Source organism: Netta rufina, assembly GCF_964035555.1.
Source record: "Netta rufina genome assembly, chromosome: 13".
In the NCBI taxonomy this organism is placed as follows: Eukaryota; Metazoa; Chordata; class Aves; order Anseriformes; family Anatidae; genus Netta; species Netta rufina.
In genome coordinates, this window is record NC_140136.1 from 4,121,598 (window position 1) to 4,140,600 (window position 19,003).

Here is a 19,003-nt window from a genome sequence, read left to right on the forward strand (position 1 = left end):
TCCACAAAACATTTAGTCCAGAACCTGTACTGCCTTGCATTGTACTAATACAGTGTCCAGATCTTTGTTTAAAGGTTGGTGAAAAATATTTAGAATAAAATCCAGTTGGTACAACTTTATTGTCCTTCACTGTGTTGTATCAGTAATGAATTTGACCCTGTGTTTACAGATGAAGAGAATGCATTGAAAACTTCACTTAATCAAGCTACATCAAAAGCATATAACAAATAAAAGCAGAGCTATTCTAGGCAGAAATTATACCTTCAGAAGAAAACACAGGTCAGTAAATATTCATTTGTTTTATAAAATGGAAAAAGGGACTGAGATGAAGTATCTTTAAAGAGAAGGCTGAGAAAATACAGCAATACTATATAAACTAAATGCTAGAGAAGCCAATCTCTGTATATTAAAAAAAAAAATCAAACCTTCAGATTTACTGTATTTGAGCTTTCTACTTCAAAAGTTATCTTGAAGAATATGTCTTGTTCTTTCAAGTCTTCTTCAAATCAATGGTATCACAGCATGTGGTACACAACTAGCATATAAATACAATAGCTAAGTACTTTAAGAAAGTGGCATTAGCTTTATTAATAGACACTATCCCTCCCCTTACACTACATATTTTAATAGAGCATATGTTCAAAAGGGGTCCAATACCATATGCCTAAAGACTGAGTTTTCCTGCCTTATTCATGAAATAAGAATAAGAATCAGCAAGGTAGAGTGAAGACTGATGAGGTCATTAACATCTCTAAATAGTAGTTAAAGGTTCAAAACCATGTTATACTGTAGATATGTATATATATATATATATATATAAAATAAATGTCATCTGTATAGGAAAATTTGCATGTCATATAAATTGTAAGAAAGACATACAAGACCAGACTTTTCAAAGACAATGCTATCTCTTATATGAATTATTTCTAAAATGACCCAGCCAGCCTTCTAAGGGTGCATATTACCTTTTACTATCATTAACTGGAATGAATTTATAAACATTTCTGAATTTCCACAGAAATAGATACCATCTAACAGTAGATTAAGGGCCTAACTAGGCACCCAAGATTTTAACATTAGCCTGAATTACCAAAGAAAAATATTAAAGATATATAAAACATACAAAAAACACGATATATAATTGAAGCAGATTTCTTGGTTTGGATAAGGCACGTGTAGTACTTTTCAGGTGGCTGTAATGGTCTTGCCAAAGCAAGTAATTATAGCTATTGCCATTCCTTAGCAAAAGCTAACATTCCTGCTGGCAAAATTGTCATTGTTTCTTATTTCTTACTCTTTTTAGCTTAAAAAAAAATAAAATATATATATATATATATAATAATAATAATCTCATCCCTTCTTTTTTAATCTTATCCAATTTGCATTTATAAAAGAAGTAATTATTCAAGTAAAATTGCAGTAATTTATTTCAATATAATCTGTTGTCAAACTGCTAAAATTAGGCCAGAAGGAAAAAAAACATATATATACATATATATAAATGAAAAAAAAAAAAAAAAAACACACAAAAAAAACAAACAACACAGAAAAAAAGAAGAAAAACCTAAAGAAAAACCAAGACTTTTACAACAGATTCTCATTTTCTTTTTCTAAAATTACCTGAAAATCAGCATCCCTAGTGCTTACTTCTCATCTTTTGGGAATATTCCTTAAAACTCGCACAGCTTCAGGAAAACTTTATAGCAGAATCCAAACCAGCTGCTATTAGGTAAAACTTCAGACACTCTAATTTTCTCCAGATACCAGAAGAACAAAAAAAAAAAAAAAAAAAAAAAACAAACAAACAAACAAACAAAACCCATACTAATAATAAATGTAGGTGAGGGAAAAGAATAGTGTGTGAAGGGCAGGAAATTGGGTGGATGCTTTCCCTGAAGCCAGAAACTTGGCTGTAGCAGAGCCACACAATCCTGCAGGCAGTGAATATTTTTTGTTACAAGCTTCTTAGTATTGTTCAGTGGAATTCAACTTGCAGGGAAAAACAACAACAACAACAAAAAACTTTCCTTGAAAAATTTCACCTGTAGGTTGAATTTAATGCTTTCAGGACTGGATTTTTTGTTACAGAACTGACAAGACTAGCTTTCTCACAGGTGAAGTGGGTGAAGTGCTGAACTCAGGACAAAAGACACTGCTTTCATCCATGTTCCCTATCATTAAAAGCCCTAAGCTAGTATGCAGGCTGGAGGGAGAGCTCTGTTTTCCTCATAGGAACAAAACAAGAAAATTACCATTAGCAAACTTATTGTACAGGTTTTCATCCCATTAGCCAAGCTCTCAATTATATCCCTTGACATAATTTTTTACCTTGTGGTTGCACTTTAGAAATGATGCATACCAATTTATTAATGTAAAAGAACAGCTCTTGGAAAGTCCATCACATTTAGCTAAAAAACGTCTAAGTATTTTCCTTTTCCATTAAGGAACATTTCTGTATTACTTACAATTACAGGCAACAGTTTGTAGAACACAGATGGCAAACTCTTACCTCCTTCTTGGTAAATTCTGGTGCATGGTCATTTTTGTCATCAATAAGAATAGTGGCAGTTGCTGTTTCAGTTAGCCCCACATCAAGACCTCCCATATCCTTAGCTCCTATAACCAGCTCGTATTTGGGGGTTTCCATAGTCTGAAAAATAACAGAAAAGGAAAGGGTTCAAGAAACCAAATAATTACATAGAACTTTTACTTCACATTAAAATTAACAAAATCTGAAACTTAATTTGGTCTGACAAAACATAGCATAGAAATGAATATGATGACATAGTTCAGGTTTTAGCAAAGCAGAAGCAAAACCTTCTCTGAACTTCAGCTGCTAGGCTGGAAACCTTATTTAGAATATAATAGGAAGGAAGACAAGTAAATATTGGTAAACAGTACATAACCTATCCTGATATTCAGGAAGATTAGTAAAGAGGGAAGAAATTAAAATACACCTGCTCTTTCAGAGTAAGCTTTCACTTCGTTGCACCAGTATCCAGCAGTTTACCTCCTCAGTATTATGATGGATATATAATTAAATACTGATGTCACAATCTACATATACATTCATTTCATTCATTTTATTTATTAAATTTCATTCATTCTGCATAATAGCATTTAGAATGGTCATCTAAATTTGCTTCTCTGTAAGAAACAGGGAAGTAGTTTCTAAAACAGGCAACAAGTGCCTGTTATTCTACGTAACAAATGTGAACAGTAATGTTAACAATTTTACATATGTTTAGCCACTTTTTGTGTTATGGTTACTGATCTGATTGTCTACTTCTTGTGCAGCTAGACAGAGCTAACTGCACAGGTCCAGAGGAAAAGCAACCTTGAAAAACAGCCATGACTTTGAAAAAAAATAATTACGGAAATATTACAGCATATGTAATTCACCTCTCTCACATTAAACATGAAGTACATCTGTATGCTCACTGGACAACTGAGTATTAGTACATTCGATCAAAGGGAGTTATTAGCCTCAGAACCTGCTCTCATGGAGCTCACAGAGAGTTTTGACATGGATTTCACTGGAGACAAGACTGGGTACCTAATGAAAATGACTATTTTCCACATTTGTATGGCCATCTCATATGGAACCATCTGCACAAAAACCGTATGTGCTGCATCATCAATGGAGTACACAGATGGGAAAGTGCTGCAGTCACCTTTAAAGCTATATGGTAAGGATCACCAGTGCTCGGGTGGTTTTTCAAAACTTCCTTGAAAAACAAGTCTGGAGCTCAGGAGCAAAGCTACGTAACGGTACCTGAAAGGGTAGCTAGGGCACCACAGCTCAAGTGCTTTTTTAACCTCAGACTAGCTCTATCAGCCATCTGTGCATACAAGAATCAAGGCTGAACATCTTTGACATCATTCATCTATGTCCTTCAGCTAACAGTCTTCCAGAGAATTAACATGCAAGGAGAAAACTGGTGTGAAATTCCATATAGCAACACCGTGATCTGTCTGCCACCCATACACTGCCTTATAAAGCAGAATCAAAGAAGCTGGAGTAGGGCTTATCCCACAGCAGAGAACCTCTCACTGTTTAAAATTTAGAAAATAGTTAATTTTCATCTCTACAATAGCAAGCTCTAACCAAAGGTTAGCAGCCTCTGGGCCACACAGTCTGCTCCACAGCTAACTGATTGGAAAGTATTCACTAAATGGTGCTTTGTATATTCTCGTATTCACATCATCTTTCTTGGAGCATGTCTAAAAGGGGGGCCCTAATTGCTTAGTATATGTACTTCAATCCTGAAGCATTTATAGGTCAGAACAAAAGCAACCAGGTCAGTTCCTCATCTGATCACCTATTATGAAGCAATATATTTGCATGTGAAATCAATGAGTCGAGCCAGAAGATATGTTTAGTTCAAAGAACATATGGACTACTAGAAAATTGGGTGCCATTGCCACTAAGAGGATCCTAAGAAAAGTATTTCCTTAAGTCTTACAACATTGTTCCATGAAATTCATCTCAGAAGGCAGCAAACTCAGAACAGGATTTTGATTTATATCATAGGAGAAATATACACAAAGAAAAATTACTGACATTTTTCAAACACAAATTCAAGTTATAGAGTGGAACATGATTTACAGTTTTCATATATTTCTTTTCTAAAATGCTTTCAAAGTATTGAAAACTGCATGGAGCCTCTCTCCCCTCCCCTAACTGTAAATTTTTCATTATTTTCATTAGCAAGTTGTTTTTATTGCATGGAAAACTTGCAAAGCTATTTACTGCTTCATGTTTATAAACCTTTTGTTCAAAAAGAGGCCCATTTTTACTCACAAATTGGCCTTTCTTCCGTTGAAAACTGTCCCATTTTCTGTTGAAAGCAAGCCCATTTATGCTAGAAATTGTGTCTACTGCAGCAGAAATTTCTGTGACAGGAGTCCAATGTTTAAGCTTGCAATGGAATGTGAAAAACATCGAATTTTGAGTAGTATTTCATATCATTATGAATACTTCACACTTTCCTGCTATGCAGCACTTTCTACATCTAGTTCTGTCACCAAATATTTGCTTTGTTATAGAAAGCAACTCTTAACACGTCCAAACCCATGAGCAGAGGTTTGTTCCCATCAGATGTTCTCTTTAGACTTGGAGATGCACGTAAAGGCCTTTTCAACATTTCTCATGCTTCTAGCCCAGTTAATTCAGTTCAGTCACTAGCAGCAATTACTTGGATTGTGTGATTTATCACAATACTGGTAAATCCTGGGACATGGGATTGGGGATCTGTGTTCCTCAGCAGGTGATGCTATGGAGGGCCCAGACCTGTGTGGGGCCCACCAGGGCCAAGCAGCATCAGGAGCCTGGCAGCTCCTGGTCACTTCCCTCTCCCTGTGCCTGCTCCTGCCTCCTGAGAAATGAGTGCCTGTGGAGGGGGTGTGTGGAAGAGAAAAGCAGCCCTCCTTCACCTCCAGCCTTTCCTCCCTCCTCCATCCCCACTACACTGTGTGGTCCAGGGAGAAATACAGCACACCACTAACAGGGGAGGATTTGGGGACCCACAGTTGCACAGACTGCTGCTGCACCCTGACATTGCCTGTCACTAAACCCAGGCCTCACATTTTCTCCAAGCAGTGACCTAGCCTCTAGAACACACTCCCGCAAAAACAATCCAATTAACGCTGTTTAGATAATGAGACATTAGCAACATAAATATGCATCAACTTTCAAGAAAGTGGATCTACAGCTAAAAAGGAAAATAGATTATATTGAATAAACAAACATTAAGTTGCTTTTTGTGTGGCTTAGTATTTATCAGCTGTGACTGTGTGGAGGGTAACACTGTTGAGAGAGTTTGTATAATTACAGCAGGAGATCCATTCCTTTCCCCATAAATTTTCACTGCAGTCATTTAGCCACGGCAGGGGTGATGCTGGCAAATTCTTTGGATTGCCAAGGAGGTGAGTTGTGTCTTGAGTGCTTTTCTTTGGAGGTCCACCCACTGCCATTCTCACCAGTGCTAACACTGGTATCAGATTGCACTCCCCTGCTGCCTTGACATAGCTGGATCAGCACCGGTAAGCATCAAGATGCCAGAAAGGCACTTTTTTAGATTTTCAGATTCCTGACAAAGCCAGCAGGATCTAATCACAACAGAGAAAAATAAACAGTTCAGTGTAGATACATGCAATTAGAATAAACCGAATGATAACTGGTAGGTAGTGGAGAATGGAACCAGATAATTATGATTTTCTGCCAAGGTTTAAGCTTTTAATATTTCCTACAGATACGAGAAAAAACCTATGTGACTTCAGAGATGCAAGCCATAGGTAGTGCTTCACACCACCGGCAGTAACAGTCCAAATCTTGATATGTGTTATTAAGATCACAAAAAGCAGCACCGAGGTGAGGAACATACATGTAAACCATATTGTGGCATCATTCTTTAACAAAGAAATCTATCCAAGCAGTGGATAATTTGTTGTTCACCTAAACTTGATGGCCATGGTAACTACATTTATGTGTGAGAGGAGGAAGAGCAACTGTAGTTTGCTATTCTACACCATCAAAAAAAGTACACAAATTTTTCAAACCTCCTGAAGCTCCTAAACCAAATGAATGAATGCATTTGCAGCTTTGCACCATTTCACTGGGGTTATGGACTCAGCATTTTGAAAATCAAGACCTTTATTTATGTGCCTAACATATAATGAAATGCTTAACTTCTGAAGTCCAAACATTTTGGTCAAATGTTTTATTTGAAAATGAAGAAAAGCAGAGTAAGAAACGCAGATTCACAAGAAACTGTCCCAGAAATTGTCTCTCCAGCATTTCCTCCTGGCTGGAGACCTTCATAAGAGACCTACAGATTGCACGTACAGAAAAGAGCAGACAGCTCTCAACAGTGTCACAATACCACAGACTTCATTTGGCACTACAACACATCACCTAAAAAAATAAGGGGAGAATAGGAATTCCCAAATTCACATGAAATAGTTGCTAAGATCAAAACAAACACTGTTTAGAAAACAAACTTTGTACAGAATATTCAAAACACCTGTAGGGGTTTTAAGTGTATTTACAAGCTATCTTAATGCCTACTGCCAATAGAGTTTTGTACTATTTTGTGGATATTAGTATTTTCTATAGCAGTGCAACAAGGCCTCAACGCCTCTGTTTATAATTCTGTTTATAAACTACTTATTCATGCATATTAATATATCAGCAGTATGCTACCATATCATAGTTGTTACTAATGCCTTTATAATATAATGCTAACCAGAAAGAAAAATTCTTTGAATTTAAATAATTTCAGTTAATGCTAAATAAATGCTTGTGTTCACTTAAGATGATAATTGCATGTAGTATGCACTGAATACATCCTATTAAGACATAATCAATCTTCTTGTTGAGTAACAATATCAACATTCAATCTAACACTGAGTATGCTGTCAGGATTTTGACAAATGTAGAATAAAAAAATGAAGTAATGTGACTATTAACAGCTCTAACAGACATAACGCTTTTATAATCATAATATCAGTATTTATTTTAAATGCCAATTGCTGCTGTGTAAAAAGGGCACTGTAGACAGACTTTGCATTCAGAGCATGAATTACAGTTAGATGAATACAAAAACGAAAACAAATTTGTAATGTTAATTCTCTTTAGCTCACCAATTTACAATTTTTTCATATAATAAAGGAAGGTCTACAGTTTAATCACTGTAATAAGGTACTTCTGTTATGAAGAAAATCAATATCTGTTTACTACCCACGGGAGAGATATAGTTCATACGCATATCTGGGAGCAAAAAGATGAGTAAATTTTCTCTTTCAGCAATTGTTCTTAAAAAATAAAATAAATTGTTCCAAAATGCTTAATACAGATACCTTCCTGTATCTAAGGCCAGAGATATTTGTCTCCCATCAGGAGGAAACCTGTAACTATTTAATATAAAGGACATAGAGTATAAGAACTTCAATTCTTTACAATGCTGACCTAACTACAGGCCTAATATATATGGGTATGTTTGTTATATTTAGTGTAGAAATACAGGAACTACATGTGTATGTTTCCAATATTTTCTGTATAGTTATCAATTTTGACCCAAATCATGTATATGCAAATTAAGCTTTAGAGTTGCCACTGAATTTGCATCATTTTGGAGAAGGCAGCCAACTGTGATGGGGTGACAGGCTTTCTTTTGAGAAATATTAGAGGCCTGCAGAGAAAAACTATTTGTTTACTGCTCATTCACGTATCCATCCTGGCTCTTGGAGACAAACACCACAGTATTTATGCAGGTACCAACTCCACTTTAGGAATGATCCTTACATTGAGAATGTTACTGATCAGGAATCTCTCTAATTTCTAGGACAAAAATGATTGAAGCTCCATTTACTCTGAAATTTCCATTTGAATTACTGCTGTCAGTTAGGCTATGCCTGAAAATATACCCTGGGAAGAGAGCAAGTATTCAGTATTCTGAACAAAATCCTTAATTGCTGTAAAAGGTATTAACACCACTGAAATCAGTACCTATACATTGACTTTTACCATATTTTCCTAAGTATAATCTGTCTGGAACAGGCTGTCATGTTGAACTGCAGCAACCACTCACTACATGCCCATGGTTAGTGAAAAAAAACATTTGCCATGTCCACAGCACTAGAAGTATAAAGTACTATAGCAAATCTGAATAGCATTACAGAGTAAGAATAACAGTGTCCCAAGGAAGCTATTCTCAAATGTCACTAAATATACACTTTATTATTATTTTATTTTATTTTAAACACCAACTGTTTCAGCTTTCCTTCTGGACTACTGCACATATATTTTTTTCCCCCCAGGAGAAAAAAAAAATAAAAAATTTCCTCACAATTAAACTGTGCTGCTGAAAGCTTTCATTCCAGTGTGAAAGCATCAATTATTATACAACTTCTCTTGCTGATTTTAGACCCTTTACTCAATCTATTATTATATACTTGGAGGTATTGGGAATACAACTACCACACTCATCTCACCTAAGCCTTCTGTCAACAGCCAGTAATAGCAGTAACAAGTGCCCCTCCCCAATACTAGGTCTGAATTAAAAAGTAGCAAACTACATTACAGTCCTTTTGCAACTATACGACCTGAAAAACACAAGCACTCCTTTTGCATTTACGTGTCACTAACACTATTTACATGTTATTAACACTGTCCTTATTTCTTTGCTCTTCCAAAGATTGTCATGAGTTTAAAGAACATGTATAATCGTGCTTGCTAAATCCAAGTTTCTCCAGGCTCTGTGTTAACATGGCAGCCCAGCTCACTGCCTCAAGGCTCAATGGAGTTTGGGTACCTTCCCCAGAGCCACAGGCATAGCTTTTAGGAGATGAAGGATGTAATTTGGATATTATAATCAGAGAGTAATTCACATACAGAATTTGAGCAGGAAGCCTGTCCTTGTTGGAGCAGCCTTTCAGTTATCCATAACGTCCTGTGGTGCTGACTTTTCACAAAGTGACATGCTGCCCTAATGCTCTTTCCCATTTGCTGCATACCCAAAGGCCGGCATTCCCCTAAGGGGACAACTGAGTGACATTCACAGTGCTCTACCCAAAAGAACCCCTCACTCTTCCTGCACACCAAGTGCCAAGTGTTCTGCTACCCTTTAATGTAGTATCAAACCTGTACTGAAACCATGGTATATCTATTCCTCACTGACTGTACACCTACCAGTTCTTACACACTCAATGCTGGATAGAAAACATTGTACACTTTCACATTAATTAAGAAACTATTGATGAAGCAGGTGACAAACAGTTTCTCTGATGTTTAATGCTTTACAAGCCTTAGTGTCTTCATTATTCAACACTGTAATATTGCTAATATTCCAAAATTTCCAAGGATTTTTTAATGAAAAAGCAGAACGTATGATCAGAAAAGTTAAGTCTGACTGGCAGATGTAGGAGCCACCATTTATTGTAGTCCTTATTAATACACTTTTAAGGTAATATTGAAACTACTATAAATTCTGCCAACTTAATTATTTTTTCCAGAGTGCATCAAAACTGCTTTCTCAGAATGAAGTGTCTGCATCAGCGCATCCCACCAGGAGGAGGAGGGGAGGAAAGATCCTGTTCTCCTGTATGAACAAGGACTTCAACCTGACCATCCCACCTGCTTCATAAAGAACCAAGCCTCAAGCTAGCTATCAGCAGCACTCAAAATAAGAATTCCATTCTGGATTACAGATATTTCTCTCAACAAAGTGGCTTTTGTTTGTTTTCCCCAATAGGCATGTTTCTGTAACACATTCATTTTGACAAATCAATAAATTCCCTAAAAAATTGTTCTCCTGTAACACCCAATCAGCTCTATTTGTAGTGTTATATATTTCATTTTAACAGTCACAATTTATGATTCAAATAATCTGCAGACCAAAATATATTTGCTAAAAAAATGTTCAAATAATTTTCAGCCATTAACATATTAGAGTCGTACAATCTGTTTGCAGACAATTTGCAAAGAGAAAGAAGGGCAAAGTTGTTCTAATAAATTGTAGTTGCATATTATTTAATCACTCTTAGTCCCTGCCATACGTAAAAATAAGCATAAAAGGAGAGGCAGATTTCCCCAACACCGTAACCTATCATGGTTATCAGTAGAGACAGCTTTTCAAATACCTCTGTATTAAAATACCTCTGCCAAGAGGATTCTGTAAGCATATGAAGAGTGCTAAGGTCACGTAATAAAGGTCAATACACAAAGATGAGTTAAGGCTGTCTGCTGTAACTTTAAGAGGAAAAAAATCAGGAGCAAATCCCAAAGTATCAAGCCCAAGAAGACCCTCAGCCCAGCATAAATCATCACATCTGCACTGTCTTTAAATAGGCTACCCAAGATTATTTCCACATTTTTATTAAGCTGTAACTGTTTATGAATAACCGCACATGTATGCTTTCATACCACAACATAAGATTCTGTGTTACTTGTAAAACTGTTGGGTTACTACAGAGTTGCATTCAAAACAACACAGAACTAAGTGCATGAGGGTGCCTTCCAAACCATTATGGCATCAAGAGCATGAGAGCACATACACACAAAATATACACTTTAAAAAAAGAGCCCCTAGATTCCTCAAACTGTGATACTGAAGGAAATATTTCCTTCCTTTTTGCAGGTATAATCACATTAGAATTTGGGAAATCTTCATCAGTAACAGCAACAGGGTGTCTGTGCCTGTGCTTGTGGAACACAGGGCTGGGGACTAATGAGAAGTTCTAAGCATTTAACCCATGGTGAGGAAATCAATTCATGGTATAAATATTTCATACAACAGCAATAACATGCAGCTGGTCAGCACTCCCCTCTGTTTACAGGAAACAAATTGCTTTCCTAAATTGTGTGGACAGCAGCCAACATCAGTTATCAGTGATCTTGTTGGTAAACATACATTGTACCTGCAGCCCTGAAACACAGGAATCCTTCACTGAACAAAGAAACAAAAGGACCTGTGAAGAATGCTTATCAGTGCTTGAACCAGTTCCTCCTTGAAACTGAATCTGGTTGAAGAATCCCGGCCTTAGGAGGAGGATACTCAAGAGTTCCAGGAAGTAAATACTGCCTTTCACAAGTGTGTCAAGAAAAAAAAAAAAAAAAAAAAAAAAAAAAAAAGCACGAGTTTAAAAAGCACGAGTTTTTTTCAGTCTGACCTTTATATCCCTAAAGTATCAATAAGAGAGCCTGAACAAGACAAAGGTAAAATCTGAAGCTGTGTTCAGCCTAAGCACTGTCCCGGCACATTTCTTTCCTCACAAAATCACCTCTGAACCAAGCAACACACCAGTAATGAAGCTGAAATCCTGGACAGTAGGTGCCTTTGTACTCCCAGGATGCTCTTACTGGCACACATTTCTGCAGGAACACACTGCAAGAAACTAAGTGAAACATAACGCTGATTATTTTATGATCCATCACCATTGAATAGTCTATCATCTTGTTAAAGATGAATTTAGATTAACAAAGTTTATACCACTGAGATCTGCCTGGATGCCAATGCAATACTTGTGCTAATCTAGTTTGTCATTCTGAGACATCGCAGATCCATACAATGCCTTTCTTCACCTTTTCATCAAACATCACATCCTATATGGATATTCTGGCAAGTCAAGTCCATTTAAAAGCATCCAGCTGAATAGCAATCCTAGAGAAGGCTGCCCAACCACGTGCCATGCAGGGTACACTGTCGTGTCTGCACTGATTAGCAAATACCTTTTGGAGTGGATTTTCCCATTGTTCATGCTTACTACACTTCAGTTTGCATCATGGAGAGGTCTTGGAGTGTGGCAGCTAGATTGCTTTCAGCTGAAATTCAACTGGAAAACGTGCCCCAGGAGCCATGCTCCCAGCCACCAGTGTGATTGAGTCTAGGGGACAAGAATAGAGCTGTCTCAAGTTAAAAACTGCAGAACACAGCATGGATGTCAGGTCCTCAGCTTCAACTGTTTAGTTCTACGGATCTGCTTCTTCTGGTCTGTTCTATCTGCTTATGCAGAAAAATAGCATTCCAGTCCACAACAGACAAGACTGCTAGCCTTTAAGTAAGGAGCCAGTGCCAGAAAGGTCATACTCCAGAGACCAGGTGAGCAGACAACAGCAGGGGCAAAAACCAACAGATCCCACAAAGTTCCAAGGGCAGTCAAGAGATTACGGTGGTATGGATCATCTCACAAAGCATCTGGTGGTACTTGCTACAAAGGCTTTTCAAGTAGATGCTTCATCCTTACCCCCAAACAGCATGTCTAGATCTACAAAAGCTTAACATTTTTACTATACCCAGCTTATTCTGAAGTACGAGAACGTGTTAAGGTCTGTGACTGACCACTGGGAAACAGGTTTCTTGAGGATCTTTACACAGCAGCTGAACGTGGAAGTTTTCCTTCAGTTTCAATTTATAATCACCTAAACCAATATTCTCCACCTTGGTAACAAAAGATAATAAGTTTTATGCAACCTCCCTAATGCTAAATCTTTACGTAATCCGTTATCAAATGAATCAAAATGAAGCTTACTGGGTTAATGTCAGAAATCACATTCTTACAAATTAGGTGCACTTAGGCTGTATTTCCCTCCATAAACATTCCAATTCCCACAACAGAAAGCAATGTTATAAAGGTCAGGATGGAAATTGTGTTTCTGCTGTGTAATCTGCTTTGCAAATTTGTACCGGTGGTCAAAATGCCCAGAAAACTCAATTACTGACTTGCTATGACAACCGTACATCAGCAGGCCTAGATGGACAGAGGTTATTTCTAAAATTATTACCCTAATGCAAAAAGCATATTCTATAATTCCAGTTGTACAACCTTTGCCTGATGTTTATATTGTTAAATATTAACAGAAGCACTGTCTATTATTTCAGGCATATTGTTAGGGACATAATATTCTAGTTAAATAGATGCATTCTAAGTTGGAGTTAGAGGGTAAAAAACCCTCCACGTCTGTTTGAGACATTTAAACACGGTATTCCAATCAAAATAGTCATCAAATGTTAGTTTTAATCACTATTATCATTTTCCCTTTAACTTTAATTTTTTATGCAAATCTTATTTTACTTTAGTGTTCTATTGCCAGTAATAATTCCAGGTAGCTTTTGAAATAAAGGACCCTGCTGAGAGTGTAATGAATCAGTAAATGATACCAGTTTTGCCCATGGACAAAAACAATTCTAGTGGCTGCATTTACACTCTCATTGGGTTATAGCTGCAGAATATAAATTGATCTAATTCTAAATCATCCAAGGGAAAATGATGTAAAATGGATTTCAATTACACTATTGCTGTTTTACAAAATGGCTTATCACACTATGGGGTGGAAAAGCAACCCCTCCATAGGATTTACTTTCTGATGAAAGGCGTAAAAAAAGAATTTTCCATTTAAAATTTCTCCAGTTTCATTTTTTTCTTACTTAATCCTAAGTATCTTTTTATCAGCTTTCTTTCTTGATAAAAATAATTACATGCCTTATTTGGAATTCCTACACTTTCTGCGTTGGTTAGTAAGTTTTATTTTTGTAAACCTTTCATAATCCTACTTATATCTTCTCAGAGCATCCACAAATAAAAAAAAAAATCTTAGCCAAGCTCCCCTCCCCCTCCAAGTCAGACTGTTTTCTTGCAGCCAAACCAAGATGGTTATTCTCCCTCTCAGACTAAATGTCTGATACTCTTTCAGTGCATTGTGCAGATTTTCCACTATAGCACAGCTGCTATTGATAAATAATATTAACTGCTAAAGTTTGCTTGTCTTACAATTTTGTGTCTGTGCACCAGAACTATACACAGCTTCTTTCTGTAAATCAATCATCAAGAGCTTTACACATTCACTGTAAAAGAAATAAGAGATCTAATTCATATGTTTTATTAGCATACCAAGATAAAATCTACTTATAGTATGAATTGAATGTAGCGACCCAGGGGAAAATCAAAAGAAAATAAACAAAAAAGTGTGGGAAGATCATACATGTAGAAGAATTTTCATTTCAAGGATTTTGCAAGACTGAATAAACGCATAGCTCTGATTTTAAATAAAAAAATCTCACAAAAAGGCATATTAATCAGAATCCTGGCACATACCTGACATAAAATACGGGACACAGTGCTCCAATAATAAGAAATATTATAGGGATATAAACTTGCCTTCTCATTTGTACAGTCAAGCAGTTGCATGTTCTTTTAAATGTTTAGCAGTGTAATTTTCTGGCACAAAACCTGGCTGAAGACTTTATTTCACAGAAATAAATTTTGCTTTATAGGAAGTACATTATATTTTTATTTGCTGTAATGCCATGGCACTCATTAAAATTTTTGTCTGAATTAATTGTTCTCAAAAAGTAAGTAAGTGGCTAATTTTGTCTGCTTCCCCCTGATCTCCCAGTCACCACAAAACACTGATGGAATGTTCCTGAGGATCTGCCATCCTGGCCTTCCCATTCAAGGAAATATTCTGCCAGAAGGTCTAAGCTGTGGAAGACCAGGGGCACCTCTCCAGAAAAATTAGTGGGAAAGTTCCCTTCAGCTTTCAGCAGGTCTCAGTGACACGTTCCCATGGGAAGCAGAGTGCACAACTATCTCCTCAGGGAGAAACACTCAGTGATCCAATTTCATTTTAATCATTTGATCATTTAAATCAGGATATTGCACTGGCAAAGGACCAAAGAAATATTATGCTGCTTTAATAATGAGACATTCAATTAAAATTTTTAATATTGCCTTTTTGTAACCAGTTTAGATCATATGTAATTTAGCAAAATCTACAGATTTGGTATAAATAAGGTTAAAACGAACTAAGACTGCAAAGCATATTATACACTAAATATTGTACCAAAATATCCTTCATTCATGCTACTCAATGCCAGAAATTACCAGGAGGCCTGGTTTTATATGCAATTTTCCTTCATGAGGAGTCACACTAAACACACTAAAGAAAGAGGAAAGAAAAAAAAAGTGATTTGAAGAATTAAGAAAGAAATATAGATAAGTGTTAAAGACTAAGTGAACTCTGCTGCTTTGTATTAAGCTAGAACAAACTTCATTTAAGTGAATGAGTTGTACCTGCATGGAGAGACAGAGGGCAGGTGAGTATATGAAGTAGGATATAAGTGGATGTGGGATTAAGGAGAGGTCAAGGAATTACTTGTGAAGAGTTTTGCAAACTTGAAGTGCCATTTGCAGACAGTTCTTGTAGACTAAAAACAACAAAATCAGCAAAGAAGATAATGGGATCGGAGGCACTGCTAGCAGGAAAATAAAGAGGAGGAAGGAGTACTTGTCTCCCTTAAGGAACTGGGAGGAGACATCTGTACCATTATTATAAGAGTATTTCAAGGCTAGAAATTGATAAGTAGTAGCTGTATCTGTGGATCTAAGAAGCACTACCATGCTTATATTAGCCATGGGAAGCACAGGGAGTTTTCAAAACAACAGCCCTGTCCTGCTCCCCTTGTTTCTTGCTATGAAGGGGAAGGATTAGTAGCCTGCTACTCATCCAGCAGCATATTGTGCTCCATGTGTCTATGGCACGCTCTTAACCTGTTCATTTTGGTTGTCTCAGCTCTGCCAAATCCCCATCCATCTGTTCGGGAGAGGTACATGTGCAGTGCCTGCTTACTGCCTGTGCCTGGAGGCCTGATCCAAGTAGTGTGGATGTCTGAAGGGATCCATACATCCTTGTATTCCCCAGCATGGTATTTTAATGTAATTCATATGTCAGAAGACAAATACAGAGCTATAGTACAGATAAATTCAGGCTATACTCCAAATGTTTTGATAAACAAGTTTGCCCACAAGCAAAGGAAGAGCTTTTAATAGCGTGAAACAAACTGGATTGCACTGCAACCAAAATCCTTTCAGTGCAGTGCATCCTAGACACATGTAGACAAATATAATTTTGTATGACTGTTTGGCACATCATCAAGATTTGTGATAACACCAAATAAATGACTGAGGCACCTTTTCAGCTCTCTACAGATTAGCATTTTCTGTGTCTTGAATGAATACCAGAGAAATGCGTGAATCCCACAGTTCATATTTAAGGATGTCCTTCAACAGCTTTTAGAACCAATGGTACATTTGATAAGCTCAGCCAGATCAAGATCTAATTCCTGACATTTCTGCAGGTCAGAGACTACAAGAAGTAGTCAATCTGGAATGTCCTGCAACCTTTACTGAATCTAAGAATCTTCTACATAATTAATTTGTATGCATAAATCTCCTACTGAAGCCAACAAAAGAGTCAGAGTTGCGGGATCAGGTTCATGTGGAACTACTTCAAAACAGTTTTGTAAAAGAAATTTGAAGTGGGCACGGCAACTGTAAATCTAATGGGATTTAAATATAATTAATATTGAATACTAAAAATTAGGGTGTATAATCATAGTGACAATTCAAGCTTAACAAGAGCAAAACGGTAATAAAACTCGTCCAAGCAATATCCCTCTCTTTCTCTCTCCCGCACCCCTCTCAATGGAAGTGTTTCAAACTACGATTTAATACAAATCCACTATTTGAACTAAGATTAACAAATATTATTCTCATTATAAATTTTAATATTATTTGCATAAACCTTATTGAGAGACAACGAAAAGGAACAGAGAATTTTCAAATGCATAAGAAACAAATGCAAAATAGTAGTATTTAATTTTCTACTGCCTTAAAAGCCTATGTAGGTCATTGAGTTAAACAGATTTCTAAAGGTAAAAAACGCTGAGTTAACATTACAAAAAGTGGAGCTGATTGGAAGGCAGGCTAGACAGGCTAGAAGGCATGTAGTGAAATAATTAGCTTAATAAACAGATGAAGACGACACTGAAAATGACTGCCTTTGTCAAATGTTCAGTATCAGAAGCCTAGTAAGATCCTGTTTATTGAAGCAGGAATGCAATTATTAGTGAAAATACAAAACAAACTTTATGTGAGTTATGTATTAATTTACTAAAGCAGAACTATTGTACACAGATGAAAGTAAAACAGAAAAAAAATCAACATCTATCTTTCTCTCTCAGGGAATTTAAAAGCTGGTAATAGATTATCAAGGCAGAATTCAGCTATCTTCCACTATCCTCCCTCTCCTCCAGCTTTGCCTTCTCTGCATCTACCCCAGTTCTAAAAATATTTCAAAGGCACTGAATGAGAAACTCACACATTCAGCTGTGCTTCCTGTCAGGAGGGATATCACAATGGGAGACAAAATTGAGCAAGGTTCTCTCTCCATGGGAGCAAAACTGCCTGCAGTTCTCCAGGCTTGATGGGGAAATGCTGAATGAAATGCATGATTCTTGGCCAACAGTAATATATGCAACGTGTTAAAAACTGTAAGGTCTGAATGTGCCCTGGAGCACAGTGTGTCCCAGGATGGATGTGTTACACTTTCTTGGGACTTAGAAATGCAGATGAGTTCAACTACTGTGATCAAGAAAAACAAAATCCCTAACAATACTCAGGAGAGGAGCACTTTAAAGGAAAACAGTACCGCAACAAAAAAAAAAAAAAAAAAAGGAAAAAAAGAGAGGAAAAAAGAGAGAATTTAAAAGTGCTTTTCTAATGTGAATTACAAAGTGTTTCTTTCTTTTTTTTTTTTTTTTAAAGTTACATTGAGTTTCACCAACATTTCTGAGATATGCTCCCATAGAATCTAAGCATTTTAACACAAAGTAGCTGAGATCTTCTATCAATATTCAAAATGCCCAGCTGACCACACCTGTTAGACACAATACAACTCCTACAAAAGCACTTATATTAAAGAATGTCAGATCATATCCTTTGTTTGTCTAGAGATGCCCTGTTTGCCATAAGTCAAAGCCTGTAAGAAATCCATGCTTATGATGCACCATTAATTCCTATATAGGTGGTTGTATGGGTTCAAGCCATTGAACATAATAGAAACAACAAACATTGGTTAAGGATCTTCAAATCTTCAAATACAACAAGGATTTCATCCTTAGAAGTGTCTTTTTTTTTTTTTTTTTATATATGTATATACGAGTTCTTTATCTAAGCCTTGCACCAAAGTAAGAATGCAGCTACTAAACAGTGTACTATTTAAACCTGTGTTGGAGCAATACGCTCCTGTTACAGCGTACTGACATCTATTTAGCATGCAGTATAATACTAGATATAATGATACCAAAATGCAACTTTACATGACAATCTTGATGTCCACCGAAAATATCCATTAACTGGATCTAGCAACGCACCGCAGACAGGTTAATTGAAACAATGATAAATGACACGACCGCGGTCAGGCTGAGAATCACTCATGGACTTGGAAGCAGACTGAGACTTCCAGTTCCTAGTCTTTAACTCCAACCACTTCCTCTCTGTTAGTTATAGATGAAAAGATTAAGACTCCCTCCCAATTTCTATAATGACTTGTACAATTTCCTTGCTTCAGATGGCTGATGTGCATATCCCTCATGTTATTCCCTGGCCATACTAATTGACCAGCTCGTCTGCCTAGCTGAAAATCTGCACTCCACAAATACAGCAC

General features: G+C 36.7%; 1 protein-coding gene across 1 annotated transcript in view; it reads right to left on the reverse strand.

Moving 5' to 3' along the window:
- The window catches only part of CDH13 (cadherin 13), a 481,427-nt gene that overhangs the window by 89,111 nt on the left and 373,313 nt on the right, over nucleotides 1-19,003 (reverse strand). Inside the window, exon 8 of the mRNA XM_084294592.1 lies at nucleotides 2,510-2,650. Coding sequence (XP_084150718.1) covers nucleotides 2,510-2,650 — 141 coding nt within the window. The remainder of the gene's footprint in view (nucleotides 1-2,509; nucleotides 2,651-19,003) is intronic.